General features: G+C 42.2%; 2 protein-coding genes and 3 pseudogenes across 2 annotated transcripts; 1 reads left to right on the forward strand and 4 right to left on the reverse strand.

Moving 5' to 3' along the window:
• LOC129352169 (golgin subfamily B member 1-like) overlaps positions 1 to 7795 on the reverse strand; it is a 30427-nt pseudogene extending 22632 nt beyond the window's left edge.
• Positions 7796 to 9038: 1243 nt separating this feature from the next.
• Positions 9039 to 11635, reverse strand: LOC129352164 (guanylyl cyclase-activating protein 2-like; annotated as a pseudogene).
• Positions 11636 to 13113: 1478 nt separating this feature from the next.
• Positions 13114 to 15423, forward strand: LOC129352168 (guanylyl cyclase-activating protein 2-like; annotated as a pseudogene).
• Positions 15424 to 15483: 60 nt separating this feature from the next.
• LOC129352167 (retinal cone rhodopsin-sensitive cGMP 3',5'-cyclic phosphodiesterase subunit gamma-like) lies at positions 15484 to 16499 on the reverse strand. Its single transcript, XM_055021039.1, has 4 exons — positions 16373 to 16499; positions 16116 to 16230; positions 16000 to 16037; positions 15484 to 15921 (listed from the first exon to the last, which is right to left on the reverse strand). Coding segments are annotated over exons 1-4 (231 nt in total). The 5' UTR covers positions 16374 to 16499; the 3' UTR covers positions 15484 to 15844.
• A 1903-nt stretch (positions 16500 to 18402) lies between these two features.
• LOC129352166 (retinal cone rhodopsin-sensitive cGMP 3',5'-cyclic phosphodiesterase subunit gamma-like) lies at positions 18403 to 20121 on the reverse strand. Its single transcript, XM_055021038.1, has 4 exons — positions 19745 to 20121; positions 19083 to 19221; positions 18966 to 19003; positions 18403 to 18888 (listed from the first exon to the last, which is right to left on the reverse strand). Exons 2-4 carry the CDS (start codon positions 19211 to 19213, stop codon positions 18812 to 18814), a joined length of 246 nt encoding a protein of 81 aa, XP_054877013.1. The 5' UTR covers positions 19214 to 19221; positions 19745 to 20121; the 3' UTR covers positions 18403 to 18811.
• Positions 20122 to 20784: the final 663 nt, after the last annotated feature.

Raw genomic sequence — 20784 nt, forward strand, 5'->3', positions numbered from 1 at the left:
ACCCGGTGAGGAGCGGGTCGGGACGCAGCGGGTGAAGCCGGGGTGCGCGGCGCTGACCTGGGAGGCCGCCCTCTTGGTGAACTGCTCCAGCTCGGCCTGCAGCGTCCTCTGCTGCTCCTCGTACACCACCAGCTTCGCCTCCAGCATTTCTGACAGGAAACGGCCAGACATTCATGGCCGCGGCCTCCAGTCAGAGGAAAATCACCGGGTCCGGTTTCCTTACCGCTCTTCGCCTTCAGCTCCTCGTACTGATCCACCTTCCACTGGTTTTCCTCCCTCTCCTCCTCCAGAGCCGTGATCCGACCCCGGAGCGCCGTCAGGTCCAGAGGAGCAGCGCCAGCCTTACAGGAAGCAGAAAACAGACGTTTTACTTCCATCTGCTCCGTTTCACAGGGTTCACAGATTCATCCACTGAAACATTTGATCAAGTTTCAAGCAGTTTAAAGGCACGTTTGCAGCTTTTCCTCCTCCAAACTTTGGAAAAGAAAAGAAAACAAATAAACTAAAAAACATCTTCAATTCACTATTGTGTAGTTTATTAGTTATTAATAATGCCTTGTGACAGTTTCATACATTTTACACCAGAGACAAGATAAACAAACTAAAACGTTCCAATATTTCCTGTCCTGAAACATCCGACTGGTCTGACAATTCAACAAATCACCCAATTTCAAGAACTTTTATGTATAAAATACTCAAATTCAATAAAATTCAAAATCCTTAATTGACCCCAAAGGGAAATTAAATATGGTTCTGAGTTACCATGCATGGTGATGGCTGCGGGTATTTATCTTATCTGATCTGATTCAACTGATGGATCAATAAGTCATTGATCCATCAGTAATAAAATATGTTTATTACATTAACATAAATTGTGCTGAGCTAAATGCTTGAACATACAAATATCTATAAAAAAGTTCTTGCTATTTTTTCAGGCATTTAGAAAATGCAAATTGTTTTTTACATATCTGGTTTCAACTGTAATATTTTCCAACTTTAGGCTTTAATCCTTTTGGATTCCACTTTATCGCACAGCTGAACCGAAATTAAAACCCTTTCCAAACCTGGAAATGGCTTCATTGAAATGAGTTTCTCTGCAGCTGCTGCAGAGGAAGCCTTTGGATCGGGACGTTGAAACTGACCTGGCTTTTCTTCAGCTCCTCTTCCAGCTGTCGGATCCGAGACTTGGACCAAGCTTTTATTTTCAGGAACTTGGCCTCTGACCTGCTGGCCTCTTCCGTTTTTTGCTTTGCTTGAGCTGAAAGACAACAGAAAACTAATTGAACTAGCAGAAACCAACCAGAATGTTGCAGATGTCACCAGTTAAATGAAGTCCAACCTTCCAGCTCCGCCATCCTCTGGACGGAGGCCGGATCCGTCGGCAGGTTCCCGGTTCCTGAGGCCTCCTGGCAGACAGGTGGCGCCACTGCAGGCGAGGCTGTGCGGCGCTCCTCCAGCTGCCCCAGCAGCTCCGTCTGCAGTCGCTCCACCTGGTCCTGATGCTGTGCGCTCAGCCGCTGCAGCTCCACCTGGTGCTTCTCCATCAGGTCCCGCAGCTGCGCTCGCATCACGTGCTTCTCCGCCTCCATCTTGGACTCCAGGCTCTCCCGCTCCACCTGCAGCCGCTGGAGTCGCTCCGTCAGCTCCTGTCGGGTCGGACAGAACCGACACAATGTGACAACAGGAGCCAAAGTATTTAAACTTCAGGAACCTTTCCACATAAGTGAAATAAAAATAATCACAGGCTGGTAGACATTTATTGATGCCACTTCCCTTCAGGAAACCAGAAAACTAGATTCTTCCTGTTTATTGGTTTGACGGTAAAAAGGACCTGCTGACCTTGATCTGCTGGTCCCTGCCATCCACCTCTCCCTGCAGCACGTCGATGACCTGCGTCTTCCCGTTCAGAACCTCCTCCTTCTCATGCAGCTTCTGCTTCAGAGCCTTCAGCAGCTGGAAACAGGAAACATTAATTTAGAAGCAGTTTCTAAGCGTTTCATTGGACGGTGAGCGCGGTGCCGGTACCTGCTCCAGGTCGGCGCTGGCGTCTGATTTGGCCGCCAGCCTGAACAGCTCCTGTTCGTGCATCTGGTTGATCTCCGTCAGCTGATTATCTTTCTGAATGATGATGTCTTTAAACGTCTGGATCTGAAAACAAGATGGCGGCGTTATTTCTGCCCCTGCTGTTTCTGTTTGAGCTGCCGTGCGGAAACCTACGTTCTGCTTGAACATGCTCTCCTTTTGGCTGTACTGCTCCTTCTCTGAGGCCAGGAGCTGCTTCAGGCTGTCCGTCTGCTCCAGTAGCAGACTGTAACGCTCCTCTGACTCCTCTACCTTCTTGGTCAGGCTCTGCACCAGCAGCTGCAGGTCCTGCATCTCTCCGCCAAACTCCAGGGCCTGAGAAGAAGACAGGAGTTAAGACATGTGGAAGCTTCCAGGGACTGGATGTTAGAAGAGCTTCACCTTCTGCTGAGGCGCAGCAGCTACCAGTTGATCTCCAGCCAGTCCTGTCTGCAGGTGGACGATGTACGCCTCCTTTTCCGCCAGCCTCTTGTCCTTCTCTGTCAGCATGGCGTCCATCTCCTCTCCTCGCTGCTGCTGAACCTCCAGCTCCTTCCTCTGGAATCATTCAGGAACAATTAACATCAACCAAGACGTCTCCCAAACAGAGTAACTCAGGGCAGAAACAACTGAGTTCATTTGCTCTGTGAATTTTATCCACCTTGTTCTCCAGTTCTCCATCTTTCAGAGAAAGCTGCTGCTCCAGTTCCTCCACCTTCTTCTTCAGCAGGACGATCCCCCGACTGGCCTGCTCTCCCCCTCCCTCCGAAGATCCCTGAGGAGCAAACAGCTCATTCAGCCGCCATCGCCACCACCACCACCATCATCATCATGTAAGTAAAACTGGCAAAAAAGAAGCAAATAAACCTGAAGACAAAAATAAAACTGAGCAAAATAAAACCAAAGAAGTAAAAAAAGAAAAAACTGGAGATTAAAACTGATTCAGTAAAACAAAACTGAAAAAATAAACAAAAACAAAATAAGATCACAAAATAAAAACTAAAACTAAAATAAAATTTAACGAAAATAATTTGTCATTTTTTTAGAAGCAATGCAAAGTAAAATACAACATAAATATATTAGAATATGTAGCAGAATAACATCTGTCTGTTCTCAGACCTTCTTGCTGTGAGTCGGCGTTCCCGATTCTCCCGGCCGTTTCTTCAGCTCCTCCAGCTGTGATGTCAGCGACGTCACCTTGGCCTTGTTCTGGAGCCGGAGCTTAGACAGCTTGGCCTCACACGCCTCCTTCTCCCCTGAGACACGGAGCCCACAAAGCACCTTCAGTTCGGTCACAGCAACAATCAGCTGCATTAACTATGCAGAATAATCAATAGTGATGAATATGATTCCGTTTATTGTTTTGGCGTTCAGGTCAAACATTCACTGAGTTCTTATCTCACATCTCATCTCTCAGTGAATGCTGGACTTTGCCTCCAGGGGTCAAAGGTCAACCTGATCCAGCTCCAGGTTGCAGGCGGAGCCATTCAGAGTGGGCGGAGCCCGGCAGGGAGCCGTCCTCACCTTGAGCTGGTCGTCTTTGGAGCGAAGCGCTGCGTCTTTTTCCCGGATCAGCTCCTTCAGCTGGGAGACGAGCTGCTCCGTCTGGATCAGCCGCTCCGCCATTTCCTCCACAGGAAGTTCTGCAGCGCCGACAGAACCTGCAGCGCCGCGAGGGGAGCCGGCGCCCTGAGGAGGAACAATAAAACACACAGATCAATCTGTTTCTGGGTAAAACTTTATCTAGACAAAACATATTACCAAGAACTTATTGACTCTTTATTCTGGTTTATAATAGAAATACAGTGAAAATAATCAGAATAACTGACAGGCTTAAAGAGCAGTTTGCACTTCAGATTTCCAGACTTAAGCTTTATTTTTCATCCTTTTCAAACAACTTTACAAATATAAATACTGAAGTTTCTGAGGATTTATGGCAGATGTTGAGAGTGAGAGATATGCAGTAAACTTTCTACTTTACATAGGGCTTCAGTTCAAACTGAAGCACAGCAATAAACTTCTAACTGATTAAATACAACTTACAATTCTTTCTGAACGCTGCTCTCAATAAAGCAAATACAGTGATTCAATATGCCTTTTCTCTTCTTAGATAACAACTGAACGATGTTATGAATGACTGCCTTCATACTGAAAACAGTTCAATGGGATTCAAACAGCTCAGTTTTTAGTTGAGTAAAACATGCCAAGATCAGCAGTTTGACTGATTCCTGTTAATCTGGACATGAAGCTCAACATTAACACAGATAAACCTGCAGTTATAAAGTCAGAAATACCTGGAGCTTCACAAGTTATCACTGCTGGTGAAAGCTGGTTGTAAAAATGCAGCAGATTAAAAGTATGGGATAATTTTATTGCTCCAGAACTGGAGAGCTACCATCCTGCAGCGATGCGTCACCGCTCCGAGTTGAAAGACTGGAGCTGTTGAGGGGATTCACCATCTGGAGCAGAAACGCATCTAAAATCTGCAGGGCAGCTGAACCAAGACTCTACCTGAATGATATTTTATTTCCAAAATTTTTCTTTTTGCTCTTTTGGTTTGTTTTTAAATGATGCAAATTCAGGACTTACAGTGGAGCTGGGCTCTCCCTCTTCCCCAGAAAACCATTTCAGCATGGTTGATTAGAGCCCTGAAAACACACACACACACACACACACACACACACACACACACACACACACACACACACACACACACACACACACACACACACACACACACACACACACACACACACACACACACACACAGGAAGTCAGCTTTCTCTTTCACATTCCAACAAAAGGCTGTTCAGGTATTTCTAGGAGAAACACAGACCAGTCGAATCAGATTAACGTCCCGCAGCTCAAATAAAAAATTCAATGTTTTTCCACCCAGTTTGAATCGTCTTTGTTGGTTTGAGTCCTTCATAAATCCTCAGAAAAGGAGTAGTTTAGTGATCGGTTCTCACATGAAACAAACACATGGTTTTCTGACATGGTGGTCTAAGATAACTCCAACCAACAACATGGTCTATTCAATACCTTAATGAAGGTCAGGGATGGACACTTACATGGGGATCAACTTGTAATTGTCCATACAATGAACAATTGTATGGACAATTGTTCATTGACCATACAATGAACAATTGTATGGACAATATAATTGTCCATACAATTGTTGTCTATTCTATACAAATGTTGTCTATTCTACTTACTTTTTTAATCATGTTTTATTCACACGTATCAGTATTTAGACACAATCCATCTGTAAACCTACAGGGATTCTTTGCACTAGTTTACTTTGTGTGATTGCACTGTCAGTGCTTCTAAAAAGTATTCATGCCAGTTTAGCTTTTTTATGATATTGTCCAATTAAAGAAAGAAATGTTTTTCTTTCTTTTATGTGTTCTAGTTATTACAATATGTAATGAGAATCAGATAAACTTGATAAAAACCTCAAAGGAAATGTGATTGTGCATTTCTAGTTATAATTCCCTCTGGATGTGTTTAAATGAATTAATCTGATTCTGATATAATTTCTGTCATTAAGCCTCCAGTCTAAAATGCTTCTACAAAACCTACTGATGCTGATTATTATAAATGTTGAGAAAACTAACAGAGTCTGTTAATTGTTTTAAACGTGTGCGTTCACACGGGACCAATGATGGAAATAATTATTTCCATCTGTGATTCTGGAGGAGCAGTTTGATCATAAACTTCCTTCTCTGATGCAGTTTCCAGTTTTCCGTTTACTTCCCTAAAAGTTTCCCACCACTCATCACGTTCATGAAAGTCAAAACTTTATCCTAGAGAACCTCGAATTAATTTTTAAACTGTAGAGCCAACAACCAGTCGGTAGTTTGTCTTTGCAGTTGAACCAACAGTGGTGGGAGCATCATGCACAGTATCTGGTTTGAACTTGTGCAAGAATTTTAATCTATGTCAAATATTAGTTATATTTGCATCATATAGTCCATATAACTTTGTTTCCGTGACAGGATCCAAATGGTTCTCTGGATGCCAGAGACACAAACACCAGAGCCAGCTTACAAATGTTTAAATATTCATCATCACCATGTGAGGGAATCAGATAAGTGACCTCAGCAGAAACACTCTGAGGTCAGAGGTGAGCCATGTGGGTCATGTGATCGCTGGGACAGGAGCCAAGTCTGTCACCGCTGGACAGAAGAAAAACCTGCAGGATGTTTAACCAGCTGCTGGGAGAATGACAAAAAATCTCAGATATGAAACAAAATATACTCAATACACCTGCTGTCTGGCTTTTAAACATGAGGAAAAACTGTATTTAGATTAAAAATATCAATTCTTTTACAAGTGCCTGTGAAAATATTCTATTCTTTTGTTTGGTCAAGCAGAGAAAAAGCAGCTAAATTATTTGTTTTATCATCCAAAACAAACAGTCCTTTGCTAGGACTCATTTGAATTGATTCTGACTGGTTCTGTTGAAAAATAATTCAATAATAATTCAAAATAATTCAATAAATTTGCAGCCCAGACCAGCAACATGTCAACGTCTGTGTCTGACAGGGAAGTCTGATGTTTTCTGCTCCTCTGCAGGCTGGAAAATAATTATCATCTAGTGACTGAAGGAAGCTCGAAAAAACAGGAAGATACCGCAGCTGATATCGTCAACCTAAGAGTTTCTAAAAACTAGTTTCAATAATCAAAGAAAACATCTAAACAATTTAAAAAGCAGTGATTAAATGATTTTATGGCTAAATTATTGAAATCCAAGCTCTGTCTAAGAGTATAATACGAGAATATATGAAGATATATTTAATTCCTGACCAATTGATATGTGCCAGAAAACTAACATAGCAAGCAATAAAACAATTATATTAACAATATTAGTTATAAAAGGGGACTTTAAATAAGTGTAAAAACAGTCAGTAAATAGAAAAGGTGGAAACTTCTGATCAACACCATTTTAAGATATTAAAAACACACCAGCTGAGAAATAAATAAACAGGACATTGAATGCCTGTTACAGCTGAATATCTTAACATTAACAAACCTCCAAAGGCTTCATTCTCTCCTTTTAACCAGTTTATGTAGGTTATCAGCTGTCTGGTGAATTTCCCAACTACTTATTGAAACATTCCTACTGAAGCAGCAAACAGCCAGCCTGTGTCAGGACCCGAGGCCTGTTCAACACATGATCTGCAGGTCCATCGAGCCTGCTGGGCTGTCCGGCCAGTCAGTCACAAATCCGGTCAGACTGGTTCTGCCACGCAAAACCACAGCAGCTGACAAACTGGTGCAGCTCTGGTGCAGCTGTGACACGTTAAACTGGGCTAATCTGCGAGTTTATGAGGAGCAGCAGTTAAAACCAGCCCAAATCCAGCAGAGCAGGAGCCAATTAAAAGACATTCCTGATCAGATTATGAGCTGAGTTATTTTCTCACTTCCAAATCCATATATTACATTTCATGACACAATACAGACGCCGCAGATTCACCTGAAGGCTTCAGCAACACGCACAGACATGTGAGGAGCTTAAAACACGGCTTTAAAACCAGCTGAGGCCACACCGTCCAGTAGCTGGGAGCTAACTTCTTAGCTAGCCATTTAAATGCCTCTCGGCTCCCCGGCGGGTCATAAAACTCGCAGCTCGTTCCGGTTGAAAGCTTACCGCGCTCACAGGGTCACGAAGAACCCACCCGAGTCCACGCCTGGTCCAGAAGAGTCCAGCAAAGTTACATTTTATTACACTACAGGACAAATTCAACGGGACAGAGGTCTTGGACACATTTGTCAACAGAATGAGGAACGTCTGCGCATGCGCAATTCGAACAGGAAGCAAAAACATTTTCATGTTTTTTTTTTTTTTTTCATCAGCGGTTCCAAAAAGATATAAATTACATTCGCATGGATGTAAAATGTACATCACATTAAATAAAGTCTTCTGTTCTGTTCTCGTTTGTTTTTCCTGCTATTATTTTTTGTTCTTAAAGTAAAATATGAATCAAAGAAGGAATATTTTCCAGGAGCACTGCGTGGATGTCATTTCCGGTTTTGCTTCCAACCGAAGAAGATTCTAAAAAGATTTTGAAATTGCTTCATTTTTATGTGAGTACACAATGAGAAAGTGGATCACTATTATTTTATCAAATGCTATTTAAAACATGCCTCCTTGTTTTTCTTACTTTTGAAAATTCAAATATAGGTAGATTTGTTCACATTTTATTGTACACAAAACAAAATTAATTAGCAATTCCTGAATAATAGATATCAAATGAATGCATAAGGTATTTTCCTTCCTCAGCTTTGGCAAACAGAGTGGTGAGTTTGGTTGCCTTGCAGAGGCAGTTTTGATTATAACATTGGGGGAAATGAGATGGATTTATTCCCCTTGAAATGAGGCACTTGTGGTTGCAACACTTTTACATCTTTGCTTTTAACTTCTTTTCCATGTAGATCACTAAACACTATTTATTTTTCTGCACCGTTAGAGTGAAACTATATTTCTGGGTAGATTTTGTCTTTCTTTGCCTCATTAGAAGCCCCGTTTGGCTGGTAAATCAGTGAGTGGGTTATTTCTGATTGCAGTTAATTTTCCAGAAATGCTCCATCACCCTATGAAACCTGCCTCAGCCTGACTCCTTGGCCTTCTAATCTCTCCTCCTAATCTTAAAAATAAGCGCGGAAAAAGCGTCTCTCATTAGTGCAGCAGATATAATGCTGGCGGTTAAGGAGCCTTACAGGCTAAGAATAGTCTGTCTAAAGCGATTCAGTAAAAGCCCCATAAGGTCTGCATGAAGCGACTGCAGGATCGTTTGGACCTGCAGTCTGAATCCTGGAAACACAGAAAGTAACACATCAACCTGTTGCACTGATGGGAATCTGAAAAAAACACTAAAACCATAAATGATGAGAATCAAACTAGTCACTTTTCCAAATGTTTCATTTATTTTTCAGTGAAAGTGGAGTCTAGTGAAGAGTTTGAGATGCTAAAAATGACACAAACTATTCATCCTCTCCCCAGTTTTATCGTAGATTTTTCTGAATGAAGCTTTGCATCATTTCAGGTAAAAAACATGATCATGTTTAAAACAGGCACAGGGTGAAACCCATCTAAAGCATATCTACAGTTATTTTCTAGACATATTTCCATTTAACTTTCAACAAATGAGAGAATAATCATCTTTTCAGAATAAAAATCTACATGTTTTCAGAGTCCTGTTTGGTCACTGACTTCAGAAAGTACATTTTATCATATTTCAAATTTTTTTATGTCGATTTATCTGTTTGCAGAAAAATATGTGTGCATCTGAAAGTGAATAAAATCAAAATATCCTTAAATAATATAAAGTTGAGCTGCCAAAGCTAAGGGCTTGTAGTTTGGGTTCTACAGATTCCTGGTGGTAGGCGTTCATATGGATCTTCTGACAGCAAATGTTCAGCAAAAGAGACAAAATGTGGTTCAGAAAGTTGTAAAATAGAAACATCAACCTCCCACAATGGAGGAAGAATGTTTTTACTTTTAAAATATGGGGTCACAACAGTTTAAAAAGGCGTTTATAAGCCTGTAGTTATCAGTTACAGGCAAATTGTTAGATTAGTCCAAACTTGGAAATTTCCAAAAGTTGAAGCAAAAGTTCAAACAGCTTTAAACCAGACCGAGCGAGAAAGACTTCTGCTTGGAAAATGAAAATGGGTCGATCCAAAACGTTTGGCCAGCTCTGCAGAGCTGATGCTCAAAGATCTGAAGATCCTCTGTCAGGATACTCCAACCTGCAGACATGCTAGTATGGATTAATTTGAAGGAAAATGGGAAAAACCTTTTCCCAGAAAAACAGAACCTGAACATTAAGGCTGGCCGTTGAGGTCGAACCCAGTGTTGCAGAAATGCTCCTATTGCTGGTAAGGCTGAATATTCCCACAGTCTGGAGGACTCAGTTCTTCTTCTCCTGGTTTTTAATGAACCAGTTTTTAGGCGCTAAGTCCAGTCTGAGCTGCTCCATGAGCCACGGATCCTTTTCTGCTCCCTCAATAAACTCCTCCAAAGATATCTGACCTGCAGACAACACAAAGTTAAGAGTTCACACCGAAGGGAAACCATACTGTTCATTTAAAATGGAACGTCTTCCTCATGTTTTCACTGACTGTCTTTGTTTTTGTCCGTCAGCTCAAATATCCTGTCGCAGATGAAGTCCACAGTTTCTGCATTCGAATCATTATGCCATTTAATTTTGGTGATGATCTGGAGACAAAGAAACAGGATTATGTCAATATTTGGGCAAACATTTCCATGATTTTGGATGAAAATTGTGAAAATGTTCATTCATTTCCACAAAGTAATTTATTTTTATGATTTATCTAAAAGAGGATGGAGATGCAGAGACAGTCCCAGCATCTCTGTCAATATTTATTAATGGGTTTCTCCAAAAGTTGCATAATTAACAACATTTTTATGGTCACAGTTGAGTTATTTAACCTTAAAACCAAATGTTCATATATTTATAAGAGATATTTGTCACTGTATTTACTACCACGGTTGTAAAGTGAGGAGGATTATCTGCAGCAAACAGTTTCTCTGTGCTGCTTAAAATACCACAAGGTTCACAGCAGTTGACTTTAAAGCTCAACCAGCTTCAGGTTAAACTTTCCAAACTGTTTTAATGAAAGTCAGAGTTTCTAAAAACTGAAGACTCACTTTGATGACACTCCTCACTTCCTGATTGGTCAGGCAGCCGTTCCCATCGTTGTCGTAAATTTTAAAAGACCACTTCAGTTTGTCGATGAGTTTTCCACGAAGAACGAGGTTCACGGCTGCAACGTACTCCATGAAGTCCAACTTACCGTCCTGAACAGAACCAGGAGAGATAGTCTGTGGATGACGGACCCTGACCCATGTACCACACCAGAACACACGTTACCTTATTGGTATCAAAGGATTTAAAGACAAGTTCAATAAAAGCCACCTCCTCCTCCGGTGATTTGCTGCTGACGCCAAAGATTTTCTTGAATTCATGCAGGTGCAGGTTTCCCACTCGGACATTCATCGGTGAATTTCCGGTATAGTTCCTGAATTCTGCAGAGTCACTTCTGTGTCTGTGGTGGCCTGGACCTGACCCATCACTCCTGGACCTGACCCATCACTCCTGGACCTGACCCATCACTCCTGGACCTGACCCATCACTCCTGGACCTGACCCATCACTCCTGGACCTGACCCATCACTCCTGGACCTGACCCATCACTCCTGGACCTGACCCATCACTCCTGGACCTGACCCATCACTCCTGGACCTGACCCATCACTCCTGGACCTGACCCATCACTCCTAGACCTGACCCATCACTCCTGGACCTGACCCATCACTCCTGGAGCAGGGCATCGCTGCGTGGTCACCAGGAACCCATCCGTCTGCTCGGACCTTTCCAGAACAGTTTCAGCAGGAATAGCTGCTGAGCAGATCCAGTTTTATCCCAAACAAATCCCAACCTCTGAGGAAAGACTTCTAGAATATTTCCTAACTATTCCATAAAGTGAAATAAAGTTGGGAAAGTAAACTGCAGTGTTTGACTGCGGAGAGGAGCAGCACACTGCAGATTAAAGGCTGAATCCGTCAGAGCGTAAGCGAGTGTTTGGCGATGTGTTGATCCGATGAAGCGTGTGAGGAGGCGGTTTACCCCGGCTGACCTGACGGGAGGACAGAAAACAGTGTTGTGATTGGAGCCGCAAAGATCTAATCAGCTTGTGAACGAACTGCATGTAGAGGCTTTACCATCAGAACCGAGTTTAACACCTGTGGTCTTGATTGCTGGATTATAAATCAATATTAGTTTAACTGACTGAGAAACTTAAAATATCCCATAATGTTTCTGAGATGCACAGAGACTTGATCAAGTTTATCTCCAGTTAAATGTGCCTGATTCTTCCTGCACTTCCTGTTCTGCCCACCAGATGTCCTCGCTTGTTTTTCAGTCTGATTTTATTATCAATAATCAAATCCCACAATCAATTGAAGCAGAGCCAAAAGGCTAAAAGTAGCTCTTTCTGTTTTTGATCCAAATTAATAGATGTATTTTCACTCCCTGTTACAGAGACTTTTGATTTCCTTTCAGAAGTTTCATCATCTAAGATTTCTAATGTAAAAATCTGAATTGAAAAAGTTTGGTCTGATTTAATGTCAGGCGGTGAGAAAAATCACCAGCGTGTCTTTTTAATTTTTAAACCTTCCTCTGTTTTGTAGATCGATGGGAATATCAGGCTTATAAACTGTAGTAAAAACATGAAACTTGTCCTGGGATGTCTCTGCAGGTTATCTTTAACCTGCTGATCTGGTTAACTCTGAGTGCTATTTTGGTTCCCGGTCCAGTCAAAGTCCCTCATCCTCACAGCAGGAATCAACATTCATCTGTTCATTTTAGCTAACATGAATCTGTAACTTAAAGTTTTATTCGCCTTTTTATTCCTGTTAGAGTTAAAGAGACAGAAAAATCTGGAAGTTGGTGAGAAATCAGAAGAGCCTTTAGTGTTGAGCTGAGAACAAAAACATATTTTTAATTAAGAAAATGATGCAACAGGAACTTGAGGTGGTTTTAATAACCAAGTAATTTGTATCGTCTTTTATAAGACTTGCTGTATTTTTTTCCAAAGTCACTGTTTTGCAGAAGGTTGTTAAAGTAATCTTCAGTAATCTTCAGTTTATGAAATACTGTAACATTTTACACTAAATCACTTCCAGATCAATAAACTGAAATATTTCTAATTAAAAGTGATAAAATCAGTTGTGATCACTTCCTGTATCACAGTCAGTGGAATAAAATAACATTTTATTTGACCTCTGAGTGTGAAAGTGATGAAAAGTCTGAGAGGCTGAAATGATATTTGTAAAGAAAACGTGCAACTCGTTTTAAACCTCATGGTGAAAAATCACTTTTTACTAAATGTGTGTATTTGGGAGTCAAACGAGGCAGCAGTAGATCTATTTCCAGAGGTTAGATTTTATGCAAGAGTTTAACAGGGTAATGAGCTTAAAGCCGGTGAAGCATGCTCCAGGAGAAACCGGCCAGTGCTGCCAATCGCTTTGCATGAGCTGATTGAGTCAGTTGGAGTCTTCACTGCGAACAGACGTCAGATTCTTGTAAAATCTTCAGGGATCGTTCTGACCGAAGCAGCTGCAGCGATGAGACAGGAAAAAAGCAGCAGCGATGAGGAGGATGTGGTTCAGATCCAGGAGATGTGCCTCATCTTTCTGAGGGAATGTCCAGCGGCGCCCTGCATCTGCACGAGTTCAAGAAGATCTTCGGCGTTCAGAGCAGCTCGCCGGAGGACTCCCTCTTCCTCGAGACCATCTTCCGCTCCTTCGACACAAACCAGGTGAAGGATCGTTGACTCTGTGTGCAGGAACCGGGTTCATGGTGCGGTTTGAGTAACTCTGCCTGGCTCTTCCACAGGACAACACGCTGGACTTCATCGAGTACGTCGCTGCCCTTAACTTGATCTTAAGAGGAAATCTGGAAGATCGTCTCAAATGGTCCTTCAAGATGTACGACCGGGATGGGAACGGAAAGCTGGACCGGAGTGAGGTGAAGCGGCTCATAAGGGTGAGGAAAACCTGTGTGACCCAAAAGTTACTGTCAGAAACGTCTGATGGGAGCAGAGATGCAACCATGACGAGTCAAACTGTGAAATCACTAGTTTTTCTACAGCAGGAATCTGAAGGTGGGTTTAGTGCCCCAGTAATCTGGGATTAGGGCAAGAGGCTAAGGTCATGTCGTGTGTCTCCACTGACAGAAAAAGAGTTGTGATCCTAAAACCTTTAACCTGGAGATCAGGTGGTAATTCGGCTCAGGTGTCCCGGAGGCGCTCAGGATGTGTCGACCATCTGATCTGGTTATGAAGAGAAACTCTGCTGACTGACAGGCTGCTTTCTGGTTTCATGAAGCATTTCCCAGGGAGCCTCATAGTTTATCCACTTGTCATGGATGAACGTTAGCGGTTGGGTAAAACTGAAAACCTCAGCAGAGTCCAGGCCTCCAGGAAGGAGCCGCTTCACCCGGGCCGTCTGGACGGAGTGGTCTGGACGGAGCCGTCTGGACGGAGTGGTCTGGACGGAGCCGTCTGGACGGAGTGGTCTGGACGGAGCGGTCTGGACGGAGCGGTCTGGACGGAGCGGTCTGGACGGAGCCGTCTGGACGGAGTGGTCTGGACGGAGCCGTCTGGACGGAGCCGTCTGGACGGAGCGGTCTGGACGGAGCCGTCTGGACGGAGCTGCTTTGCTGGCTGTTCTTCTGCTCCTCAGTGAATCCTCTGCTTTCAGGCCTCATTCAGATTGTACTCATTATTTTATTGGTCCGTTTATTACGCTGCTATCCTCCATCCACTTTGGATGCTCAGATCGTTTTTGCTTTTATTGAAAATTGTTCAGTTAAAATTCCTGGATTCTGACGTTTTTCTGACAGATTCTTCATAAAATCAAACTTCAGAAGAGCGAAGTGGGTCTGACTCCGTCCCAGATCTGTGATCGGATCTTTGACCTCGTTGACGACAACAACGACGGTAGGAGAGCAAATTCAGGATCAACATGGTGAAAAAAACGACAGATTACTGGAAACAATTAGATCATAAAGATTCATAGACATAGATGGAAATGTTCAAGCCTTCATTGCTTGTAATGTTAATGATTCTGGCTCAGAAAGGATTATAAATATTTCACCCCATGTGAATCTATAAATGTAATAACCAATGTTATTAAAATGATGCTGCAGATTGTGTTTGATCACCCAGAGAGGAAGACATCATTATTAGATTTTTTTCTTTGTGAGTTGAAACCAGCTGTTGTGACTCGTTCTGTTGTGTTTCCGTCCTCTCAGGTGAGATCACCCTGAGTGAGTTCATGGAGGGGGCCAAAAAGGACCAGTGGCTCATGGACCTCCTCAACCTGGACGTCAACACCTCCGGCTGGGTGATGCAGAACTGCAGAAAGCTCCCATGATGCCTTGCAGTGAGAGCAGCGTCTTCAGGAACTGTTCCTTTGGTTTAAACGAGTCGCCCTGCGGTTCTGATCCGCCTCGAGGCTGAGGTTCTGCTGGGCCGGTCCGATAGACGGCGAGTGATTTCTGTCATCAGATACATGAACAGCTAAATATCCACATTCATCAGATTTCATTCTCCATAGATCCGTTTGGATATTTACGGTTATTTTCAGATCTTCATTCACTGAAGTCATTTAACACTTTTTAAGTTCCTCTGAGGTTCAGACTGAAACGTTTCCAAACTTGTTGCATCCTAGAAGCTGCGGATGTGAAGGAGGGCGCAGGGATCCCAAACTCAGTGACTTTCACCTCGACTAAAACTCCAAAACCCGACAAGGAGCAGAAAAGCAAACATTTCAGTTCTGACGTCTGACAGACGCTGCTCTTCACTCACTAAAACCAGACGACCAAACTTAGTAGACTAATAAAAATGATTTATTGTACAAATTTTCATGTTTACACAGACATTTGCAAAGCTTGGATCCATCGTTATTATAACACGGTAAACATGAGTGAGGTTTTGATTTCAAAGTAGAATAAAGTCATTTCAACAAATCTGGTCAAATTTTGTCATCAATTAAAATCAAACCTTACAATCACATGATTGAGTGAAATGGTTTCTGAACTTGCAGTTTGGCTGAAAAAATAGATAAAAATGAATAAAAAACAAACAATGGCTCAACTGCTGCGGCGGGTCGGTGAAACGACTCCGGCAGCCTAGAGCCCGTTCCTCTCCTCCAGATTAAAACCTCTCCTGGTTTCCAGCTCTGACTGGGATCTAGGCGGTTCCAAACTGAGCCAGGTCGCTCAGCTCCACGTCACCAAACTCCTCCCAGGGGCAGATCACTGCAGCATCTGCAGGGAAACAGAGCAGGCATGAGGGAACAGCTCAACTCCACCAGGATCCAGGCTGAATTTGAGCCTCAGACTCACCGTCCAGCCCGTCCAGCCCCGGCAGAGCGCTGTCGAAGCTGGCAGAGAAATAAAAACTGAATTAGAAAGAGAAGAAAGTCCTGACAGCGTGAGGTCGTGAGGAAGACTCTCCTCACCTTTTCTGTCCAGGTTTGGGAGCTTTGCTCTTAAACTGTCTGCTGTCCTTCTGCTTGAGCTCAGCTGGGCTGGGCTTGCCGGCCTCAGATACTGATGATGCGTTCATGTTCTCCACTGTGCATCAGAAAAACAAAACATTTCATAAGCAAACAGGAATCTGTGGCACATTAGAAGAAGTTGGTTAAACTTTGCAGTGTACAGAGAATGTAAGTAAATATGATACTGACTATAAATATTGAAAGGTGAATGGACTTACTTGTTTTCAGATGTTAGAGATGTTTCTCTCTGCAGACCAGATAAGAAGCAGCTGCAAGACAAAGGAGTTTTCTTTCTTCTTGCTGTCTCTGTCTGGTTCTCCTCGTCCTTCTGTCTGCTTTTAAACCCTGCAGGGATCAGCTTCCCCTCAGCACTCAGGCCGATTAAGTCTTATGACTAAGCCTCATTAATTCAAATACCCTCAGCGGCTTGTTGGGCTCTTTGTTTATGAAATGTAGAGACTCAAAGACAAATTAAATGAGGATTTTTGTTCTTTAATGGGAAACATGTTGGCCGGTTGGGAACGCTGTTAGTTTGAATCCAGTCTGGGGTCTTTCTGTGGAGGTCTCCCTGTGGTCATCTGGGTTCTCTCCAGGTACTCTGACTTCCTCCCTGTTGGCTTAACTGGTGTCTTTAAACTGGTGTTTTCATGGTTTTCTGCTCTGTGAAAGTCGTTCTGATTTAAAGGCCTTTAAACACGATGAAGAAGTTTTTACTTTGCAGTGTTTTACCTTGCAGTTGTGATTAAAGTGAAGCGCGGCTGACAGAGACGTGGTTCCAGGACAACAGGATGAGTCACACAGATAATAAACGTTGCATAAAAAGGATCATGTCCAAATCTGCAGGTGGGTGAATCAGCCTCAACCTTTCAGCAGCAGCTGCAGACACACGTGTCTGTGTGAGTAACACCTTCAGATGCTGTTTCAACTGAGTGAGTGTTTCCGAAGCCTCTTTCTGACACCTGTGCAAAATCACCTGTTCAGCTTTACTGGCACTTAGAAACAGCATCAAACACAGAGGGCTGCAGTATTTCTCAACCAACAGCACTAAATCTTCAAAGTATTTTTGACTTTAAATTCGAAACCAATTTTAAAAATGTCAGAAAAAACTGTTGCTTAACAGCAACTAAAATGCTTTGGATATATTTGCAAACATCACCAAGAATTTCCTGGTTTATTATTATTTATTTATAGTATCGGACATCAATGCTGATCAGCTGAATGAGACACAGACATGATTTATACTGGAAGTTAGTGATGGATAATATTTGCACAATGCACAGCTGTGTGTACTACTTTAGTCAGATGGTTTTAAACATGGAGCTGATATGTGAACACCAACCCAGCTGCAGTAGCCACCGTTCACCCACAGAGGGCAGCGCTGAGGTGGTTTCAGGCCAAATATTCAACAAATTTACATAAAAATGTCTCAATTTGTACAGAAACATAAAGATTACAACTTAAGGAACAATTTATAGACTTTATCTGCAAAGCAAGTTGTTTGTGGGTTTATTTATTCTTTGAGGTCTAATTAGTGATGCAATAATCAGTAAAAGCTGGAGAGGAAAGACGGAGGAAGATCTCAGTCCATGTTCAGTCAGGAAAACCGTGAACCTAGAGAGACATGAGAAATCTGCCTGTTTTCAGGTGAAGACAGGATGACTCCTGTGTTTCTGTTCACACAGTTGAAAATGCATCATGAACAGCAGACATGATGCTTTTTGTCTGTAATCTGATGAACTCCAGACATCTGAGACGAATCTGAGTCTGGCTGAATCTCAGTTAATCCTCCAGATTAGCCTCAAAATCTGCTCTGATCAAACTTTACCTTCAGGCGGCTGCAGCTCATCTTTACTAAACTGGTGCTACATTTCCATTTGTCAGATAAAATCAGTAAACTGGGAGTTTGATCCAAACCATTACACACTTTGTTCCTTCTTCCTTTTTGAAACTCCTGACTGAAAATATAACCTCCGTGTTAAAGAATGAGATTTGACTTTCATAAAAATATTCTTTATTTTCTCTTAACTTTTCTGAAATATTTTCAGAATGAGAGCAGGATTTTTTTTTTTACCTTCACTAAAAAACAAAAAAAAAACAAAAACAAAAAACAAAACACACATTTCTGGCTTTTCTCATCTTTTTAAAAATATGTTTTTCCTTTTTTGTACTTTGGAAGAAACACAAACAGAGTCAGTGATGTGCAAAGTCGGTGACTGGATGATTATTGAGATCAGTGAAAGAAACAAAATTCAGTGATTAAAATAATTTTATTTAAAATTGCGAACTTGGACAAATTTCCGTGCTTTTGTGTGAAATACAGCAGAATGACTGAGAACATTAAATGCAGCTTGTTTCCTTATTTTATGACATCGTACAACACATCCATCAGATTTTAATAATCCTCTCTACAAACAGACAGATTTTAATATAATATCATGTATTTTCATTGGAAGCAGCTGCATCCACTATCAGGAAGTGGTGAGGCTCTGAACAGTAAAGTTTTCTTCCTGTCACAGATGGTCACAAACATTTATGTTCATGTGTGACTCCATGAATGAATCTTCATGTTTTATTGTTCTGCTTGTAGATCTGACATGTTTCTGCTCCTCATCCTCAGGATGAAGGGGAGCAGGAACAGCAGGAAGTCTTCCTCGGGTCTAAACGGTTCCAAACTGGGCCAGTTCGCTCAGCTCCACGTCTCCGAATTCCTCCCAGGGACAAACCACTGCAGCGTCTGCAACAAACCAGCAAAACCAGTTAAATGTTTCACAGAAACCATCAAACCTCCTGGGAAACCTCCAGTGAACTCACCATCCAGGCCCTCCATGGCTGGGTCGTGGCTGTTGATTCTGTTTTCAGGGAGACAGAAACGTTTCTCACTCTGCTGCTGTTCATTAACTTCCTGTCTGAGGTGAAAGTTCATCTCACCCTTTCTGTCCTCGTTTGGGGGCTTTGCTCTTGAACTGCCGGCTCTCCTTCTGCTGCAGCTCTGGCGGCGTCGGCTTGGCGCCTGCAGCTGCTGCTGCTGCTGCAGCTGCTGCAGCTGCTGTGGAGTTCATCTTCCTGACTGCATCACAGACAGACCGGATTCAAACCATCAACCAACCTGGAGACGACCTCACTGCCCTGCTTTACATACAATGAATGCATCTGTTGATGCAGTTACAGGATATAAGTTTAAATACATTTAATAGCTTAATTTGGATAAAACTACACTAATAATTGCATGTTTTTATATTATTTTAGGTAAATTATAGCAAAAAAGACCAAAAGGTTTTATTGGAAGGAGACCAAGAAACTCTAAAGTGCATCTTAAAACATTGTAATTTATATAATTTTTAGATATAGGTAAACAGTCCTCCAACTGAAAAACACAAAACTGCAGCTTTAAATAAGTTTTTCAATATTTTTATTCATTTTTTTAACCATCCTTATGTTGGTTTGACAGTATTTTGTTACATAATATTTAAATTTTCCCTTCATCTTTATATTCAGTGTTGACTTTCTGAATAGTTCATATATTTCAGTTGAAATAAAATCTGGTGACACATGACAAACATTTAATTTTGATATGATAAAAATCCACCTACCTGTTTCTGTTGGTTAGTCACTGAAATCACAGAAGTGAAAAGCAGCTGTGAGACAAAGAAGGAACCTTCTTTCTTCTCACAGTGTCTCTTTTCTCCTGGTTCTTCTCCTTGTTCTTCGCCTGGCAGCGTCTTTATACGCCTGCACGGACCGGCCGCCTCTCCCAGAGCCGATTTAGGCTGCCGGCTTATGGCTAAGCCTCCATAACTCAGAACAACTGGAGAACACTGAGTGAAGCTGGATGTTATTAATGTTAGCTTATATCACAGCTAATGGCGTTTCATAACTGACATATTTACCATAAATAAAAGGAAAAAAAAAATACTATCAAGGAAATACTGAACATCTGAACATCTGATTTATCGAGATTGAATTTTTCAGCTTCAAGCATTCAAGGGGAAACAATGGATGAATAAGCACCTCATGTTTACTGTTAAGTACGGTGGAGGACCTATGATGCTGTGGGCTTTGTTCTTCATCAGATGAGAAGAGCTCACCTGTTCTTACTGGGAGTCTGGCCAAACCTGACTCCCAGTAAGGGTCTGCTTTCCATCTGTCTCTCTGTCTCAGTCCAGATGTCACAGGCCTGCAGAGCAGAGATAAACCTGCAGGTGGCGCTGTGATCCAGGGAGATCTAACAAGCAGAGACTGCGAAGGTTTTTTTATTCTGTTGACAACCATAAAAAACTCTGAGGAGACAGTCGGTGGATAAGTGAACAATCTGATTTGGACAAACTAAATTGAAAGTCTTGCTCACTGATCTGTTCTGTCTCCAGGCCAATCGGATCCAGTTTGGCACAACAGGATTCAGAAAGGAGGCGGCAGATTATAGAGAGAGACTGGGTCAAAGGTCAACCCTTATGGCCTAAAAGAGATCAGTTCCAGGTCCAGACTTCAGGCTAGCTTAAAAAATTATGACTGAGAGTTATAGATATAATTTAATAGAAATCCACATGAGACCAGAGGAACAAGAGGAACAAGAGGAACATGAGGAGCATGAGGAACATGAGGAACATGAGGAACATGAGGAGCATGAGGAACA

This window comes from Poeciliopsis prolifica, unplaced genomic scaffold (assembly GCF_027474105.1).
Source record: "Poeciliopsis prolifica strain line A6 unplaced genomic scaffold, Auburn_PproV2 SCAFFOLD073, whole genome shotgun sequence".
NCBI classification, from domain to species: Eukaryota; Metazoa; Chordata; class Actinopteri; order Cyprinodontiformes; family Poeciliidae; genus Poeciliopsis; species Poeciliopsis prolifica.